We start from the raw sequence: 6738 nt of genomic DNA, 5'->3' as shown, positions 1-6738 counted from the left end.
TTCTAAGCTAAATGTTTCTATTCCCTTGTGCTTCCTCTTTCTTTAGTCATTCCTAAAGCCATCGTTTTTGCAAATAATTGTTTGCGCTTTTCAGAAAAAAGGTACCCCAGAATAAAGATAGAGGGGTTCATTGAAAAACACTGATTCACAACAGGATCTTTAATGTTAGAAGTCATTGGACACTTGAGTAAACACATCTGGCTCAATACATTTTGGAGAGAGCTGCGAGAACTGTGTGCTCTGATTCTTGAAAATCTCAAACATCTTGTAAAATAGGAATGGTTCATTTGAATGGTAAGAATAAGCCATGCGCCAGTATAAGAATAAGAAAGAAATACTCTTTCAATCAGATTTGCCTCTGCACTATTTAATCAGTTAGTTCTTATCCTGTTTATAAGTTCTCTTTTTTGTTTTTACTTTGAAACCTTAGTAACTAATATTACAAATATTACAAAATATTATTTATTTCAGTGGATCATTTGGCAACATGTAATCCGTTGATAAAGAAATAACTCGTTTAAAAAAATATATAAGCCTCACCTTTTTAAATAAATGTACTGTGTTAACAAAATCAGGAAAATAATAATGAGGGCATTATTTCTTCTGCAAAAGAAAAGTTGCTGTAGCATTTTCTGTTTCCATATTATAGGTACATTATAATAATACAGATCAATTGACCTTAAATACCCTTTTATTCGGTATGTCTGCAAGATCTCTGCTCATCAATAAAACAAACCCTAGTCATCGTGCTGCAAAGAAGCTTTGATGCTTATCAAATGACTGAGGACACAGTGAGCAAACAGGATGTCAGTTACTTCTAAAGTTTCAGCAACAGTAAACCACTGATATTGCAGGTGTGAAAGGAAATAAATGAACATGTTAAAAAAGTCTCCGTTCACATTTTCTAATTGAATCATCGTGGGACTGTTTGTACATCACACTTGTTGTCTTGCTTGGGGGTGTAGCAGGCTTTTGAACCTTGAGAGAAAAATCCACAACTGGGCAGCCCTGTGTTATGCAGCCCAGAGAAATGATGTCCACGTGTGGGGAGAAATACATAGCTAAGTTCTCTGGAGTCACTCCTCCACTCGCCTCGATCAGCAGGGCTGGGAACTCCTCCTTCAGAACATGAGCTGCAACATGGAGCTCCTATGAGGAGAAAGAGGGAGGAGAAGGGGGGTGGAATGAAGTGGCAGAGTGAGTGGAAACCAGGCAATGAAAATGCAAAGTGACAAAGGCTTGTGTGAGTTTAGAATTCTTCACCTGAGGTTGAAAGTTGTCCAGCATCACGATGTCTGCTCCTGCTGCGGCCGCCTCTCGGCCCTCCTCTGCCGATTGGCACTCCACTTCCACCTTAGAGCTGAAGCCACACACTGAGCGGGCCTCTCTCACAGCCTGCACACACACATCTGTTGTGTTGAACGTCTTGTGAGCATACCCAACTTCACGACTCGTGTCACCGGTGTCATTGGGCCTCATGCAGGAAGCCATAAACGGACACATTTCCTCTTATTCTTGTTCCAATTTCGCAATAGCCATTGCATTTTGGGACATTTTACAGTTCTACATGTGGTTGACACTTTATCCAAGATAACCTTACATTAGATTCAGGCTGAGGGAGTGTTCCCATACAATTACATTAAAAAGAGGCGTAATCAGATTACTGGTACATTTAAAAAACAGTAGGGCTCACTAGAAGGATTACAATGTTACAATACATATAAAATAAAGATTGTTATATTATAGGTAGACCTACTGCCTGCAATGTCTTTATGGATTTCATACTTGAACTTATTTTTCTCAAATATATATTTTCTAAACGCAGTAGGTGGATACCTGATTCATTAATTTATGCTCATTCTCAGGTTCATTTGTGTATTTTGTGCCTCTACTGTGACATGTTAACATGCTATAATGTTTAAAAAGGTCTTTATTTGTTATTTTCTAAGGTTACATTGTTCTGTTATCTTCCATCATACACTGAAGTTAAAAACAGCTTGTTGACGTTTCTTTTCTCTTGTATATAATTGCTTTGCATTTGATATTGAGGTAATCCAAAAAGTTTCAGGAAGTAATCAGGTTACATTATGTGAGACTCAGATTAGGTTACTAATAATTTGTTATACTGGTAATTGTATTGGAATACATTTTTCAAAGTTACCCTCCCAACACTGATTACATTTCATTTAGGTGGCGTTTCTATCTAAAGCAACTTACAATAAGTGAAATAAACTATTAAGAACAAGAAAAATGCAGATATATTTCCTTCGAATAAGCCAAACCATTGTACGTCCTGGATGGTTTGTCCAACAAATAATAGATACGCTTTTAAATTCAAGAAAACCACAAGGACTATGATCAAATTAAGATTATTAGTTATTTCAATGATACAATTATTAAGTGTACAGGCTATTGAAATACTATTGGTCCTAATAAAGACAATAATATACTTTGGAGAATGATATTGGGTGTGCTCAGACTCTGAAAGGTTTACTCACTGCTCTTAAATTATTTTTTATTTTCCTGTAGCGCCAGTACTGACGCTCTGTAATATCACATGTTAACTTTGTTTAGAACAAGCTCATCTTTTCAATTATTTTGTATGTGCGATGAGAATTTGCACATGGCAAAACAACTTTCCATATTTAGAGTTAAGATAAACAAGCTCATCTGGATGGGTATTTAAACATGTTTTTCTCTAAACAGAATCTTTGAATTTACAAAAATATAGCTGCATAAGGTCCCCTTTTCACTTTGAACATTTACAGAAACCAAACGTCCTAAGAAAGACCTGATTGCAACACATTACCCACAAGACAGCGATTAAACAGAAACACACTGGAAAGAGGAAGACTACTGTGCCCTTTTCACCTTGTGTTTTTTAGTACATTAATGAAAGTCTTACAACAGTATTTGTTCCTTTAAACAAAAACAACGTGTGTGGGAGAGAAACTCAGGGATTTTAGCCTTTGCAGACCATTTGCATTGCACACAAACCTGCAGTATATGACACTACAGGAAAGGGAAAACCCCTAAAAAGCATATTAGGGCCTCTTCAAAACGTTAGGAACTGTAACTACATCAATTCAACTAGATACATAAAGAATGGTATTTATATATATAAAAATAAGAAATGTCAGCCACATCAGCTACATAGGGATTGTTGCCAGCTTGTGAATATGTATGTGCGTGTCATCTTGCCAAAATGTGTTCCTGGAGACACCTGCTGTAGAGGGAACTACCACGAGGAGGTGTTTGTGTCTTCGGTTCTTTGTGTATTTACGGTGAAGCTGTCTGTGGTCAGATGTTGTCAGTGTGATAACCGTGCAAGATGGGACAATGAAACATTATAGATTTGTCAAAATGAAGTCTGAGTTGAAAGATTTCTGGTCTGAGTAGCTTTGCCGGAAGAAGTGGGGAACTAAGTAGGGAAGGTTGTCACCCACCACTTAACCCTGGCCTGATTTTGCGTTGCCTCAAGCAAGTGTTGGAATGTATAAGAACATCTTTAAGTATATTTTGATGCCAATACTTTTGTACTTTTCTTGAGTATACGTTTGATTAAAGGACTTTTACTTGTAACAGAGTATTTTTATACTGTAGTATAGCTACTTTTACTTATATAAAATCTCTGAGTACTTCTTCCACCACTGGCCTTAAGTGATACCATTGCAAGGAAATGTAGCTTTTTCTTCAACAGCTTAATATTTTGTGGTGGATATTTTGTAATGATCTGTAGGAACATACAGTCTCAGAGTGATAACTGTATCTGTGGTGCAGCTGCCCACCTGTGTGATACTTCCTGATGCCCACACATGGTTGTCCTTCAGCATCACCATTCCACTCAGGTCCTGTCTGTGCATGGACACACTGCCAACCAGCATGGCGTACTTTTCCACCAGACGGAAGCCCGGGGTGGTCTTGCGTGTGCCAGCCACTTCTCCATGCCAGCCTCTCTCTGCTGCTGCTGCCTGGAGCTGAGAGCAGCGTGTGGCGATCCCAGAGGCCCGGGCCAGGCAGTTCAGAGCAGACCGCTCCCCCAAGAGGAGGCACCTGGCTGGGCCTTTCACAACGGCAGTCAGCGTGATGGCACCTGGGCCTGCATGGGGGTAGAGTCATGGAGGGTTGACAGTGCATATTGTTTTAGAGAGTTTGTTGCTTAAACCGATGCAACACACCACAGCATGTATAGCCTATTTGCAATGCTCCTTCTTAAAAAGGCCTTTAAAATGCAATCCGTAACTTCATAAGATTTTTATCAGAATCAAAAATAGAACTCTTTATCTATCCGGGTGGAATTGTTTTTGGGACGGTTGCCCTATTTTAGAATTAAAGAAAGAAAGAAAACATGTGAATATAAATACTTATATAGGAAATGAGATGTGCCAGAAAAACATTAAATGAAATAATTATACTAAAATAAAACATACAATAAAAGAAAGACAAATTCTATAATATAAAATGTTTTTTCTACAATTAAGAAGTTAAAGTAAAAGTGTGCACATTGTACTATAAGCAATATATTAAAATACATAATATAAATACAGTGGTGTATAAATAAGATATAAGAGAGGCCCTACTTTTTGTTTCCGTGATAGGCTTAGGACATGGTCTGTAGTGAGCCGTAATAATGGTCTGTAGTGAGCCGTTACTGGTGCGTCTTTTGTTATTGGAGACTTTGCATCTATTACATCTATTCTAATATATTGGTGCTTTGGAAGACACTGTGTAATGCCTACCAATCTCCTCTCCCTCCTGGTAAACCCAGTCCACGGTGCAGCCGACCTCCGTGAACACTGCTGTGAAGAAGGGGCTCCCTGCCAGGACGCTGTGCGGGGTCTTACACAGCAGCCTGGCCTCCACCTCCTGTGACCCCACACAAGCTCCCGCTGGGTCAAAGTTAGGTGTGTCCTCTGCCAGCCATTCTCGTGCCAGCCGGGTCAGGGTGTGAGGCGGGATGCAGTGTGCTGCTTTGTGTGAGGGCATGGTCATTCTGTGGAAAATAACTATTTATTATAACTAATAACGAAACTTGGTGACAGAAAACTGAAGTCCGATAATGAAGTGAAACAACTCTCAACGTGCTTTCTTGTCTCACAATTACTGACAAAAGCAACAAAAAGAGAACAACATCTACACGTCGAGAGTACATTCAACATATCAGTTTCTAAGCACCCCCCCCACCAAATTCCTATTTTGTTGTTGTTTAAAAAGCTCTTTATTTTTCTGAAACCAGAGCCCAGTCTGCTCTGATTGGTTAGCTGGGCAGCTCCTTTGTAATTGGTCAACCGATTTGTCGGAAATGTCCTGCCCCTTAGCCTATCACGTACAATTTGTTGGACCGCTAGCCAGAAGTGTGAGTGTTAAATAGTAATGTCACTATGTTATGGAATTAAACACAGGAGTCCAATGGAGGCGTTTCAGGCTGGGGGGGAGTGTGTGGGAGATCAACTCTCACTTTAGGATGTTAGCCTTTGCTGACCATTTACATGCACAGAAAACCTATATAACACACTACAGGAAAGGGAAACCCTCAAATGCATAATAGGAACCCTCTAAGTAAAAACCTACGTGAAGTGGGAGACATAACAAATGCAGATGCTTGCATACGTGGCTAAAAGGGCTAGGGCTCATTAAATGGTTTGATCAATATCAAAATGATGCTATGGCCTTCACAGTCCCCAGTAAACTCCAGTGAGCACCCATGAGAGATTTTAGAGCAAAGATAGGCAACAGTTAATGATCATCTCCTTCCATCAGTGCCTAGTAATACAATTGTCTAATCATGTGATATTGTTTCCTATTTGACCACAGGCCTCTGAATTAAATACTACATGAAATCATAGCGTGGCAGTCTTTGTGATAGTGGCATATATTTTATATTTTTAATCAAACTTGTGATTTATACCTGTCCACCGTCATTACAACACCAAACGAGGGGCCATGGTATAGCTCAGTGGTTAGTTAACAGGTTCGACCAATCCCGTGGAAGATTTCAGGCAATGTCATCCCCTCTATCTCCCCCTTTCAAATCTGCATCTCTAATAAAGGCACTCTCTGGCCCCACACCAAAAAAAACAAAAAGAACACCAGAGGAATGCGGCTCTTCGCTCATTTGAGTTTAAGACACTTGGAGAATCAATAAGGTGGTCCAAAACACACAACTACAACACTTTATGTTTTTTTTGTGTTACTCCGTGATTCATTTCTACTGTAAACATATTATTCCTAATGTATATGCTTTACTTTCATCAATCCTTCTGTAAGCTGCAGTAAAGAAATGTTTAAACGTCTGCTTCCACTAAGGAAGTCAGTTCTGCATCCTAATCTACAACTATTCAATCTAAAAATATTCCAGATGTAAATATCTGGTCCAAAATGAGAACATTAATAGAAAATGAAACAATAAAAACGAGACATTTACTTACTTCTTGCAATGGCTCTGCTTTCTCTGTTGGTCACAGGCTGTCGAGTTGTTCAGCTGGTCACACAGAGCCACAGGGAAATGTGACATGGAATTTGACCCTAACCGATGTTGGAATGTTTACAAGCTATCTCAGCATTCTATAGGTCCAACATTGATCGCTAGCCATATCAAGAAATTACTGTGTCCTGCCACTCAGCTGTTTGTTAGGCTGGTGCTGCTGTTGGGTTTGTTATTGGTGAGACTTTGTGCATGTATTGTTTAAATAGAGCAGCCCTGGTAACTTTAAGGAAGCCATGTAGGGATTTGCTGCC

General features: G+C 39.4%; 1 protein-coding gene across 1 annotated transcript; it reads right to left on the bottom strand.

Annotated features, from left to right (window-relative positions):
- Positions 1-144: 144 nt before the first annotated feature.
- LOC117481752 (nicotinate-nucleotide pyrophosphorylase [carboxylating]-like) lies at positions 145-6655 on the bottom strand. The gene is made up of 5 exons (XM_034129639.1): positions 6429-6655; positions 4740-4993; positions 3789-4099; positions 1264-1395; positions 145-1149 (listed from the first exon to the last, which is right to left on the bottom strand). Exons 1-5 carry the CDS (start codon positions 6512-6514, stop codon positions 880-882), a joined length of 1053 nt encoding a protein of 350 aa, XP_033985530.1. The 5' UTR covers positions 6515-6655; the 3' UTR covers positions 145-879.
- Positions 6656-6738: the final 83 nt, after the last annotated feature.

The sequence above is a fragment of the Trematomus bernacchii genome, unplaced genomic scaffold, assembly GCF_902827165.1.
Source record: "Trematomus bernacchii unplaced genomic scaffold, fTreBer1.1, whole genome shotgun sequence".
Lineage (NCBI taxonomy): Eukaryota > Metazoa > Chordata > Actinopteri > Perciformes > Nototheniidae > Trematomus > Trematomus bernacchii.
This window is presented reverse-complemented; position numbering and strand designations above follow the sequence as displayed.

Coding starts and splice junctions, on each gene's coding strand:
- LOC117481752 (XM_034129639.1), bottom strand. CDS start 6,514: ATGTCACATTTCCCTGTGGCTCTGTGTGACCAGCTGAACAACTCGACA. Junction 4,100..4,739: donor CCAGGAGGGAGAGGAGATTG/GTAGGCATTACA, acceptor ACCCCCATGCAG/GCCCAGGTGCCATCACGCTG. Junction 1,396..3,788: donor CATCAGGAAGTATCACACAG/GTGGGCAGCTGC, acceptor GTGTGTGTGCAG/GCTGTGAGAGAGGCCCGCTC.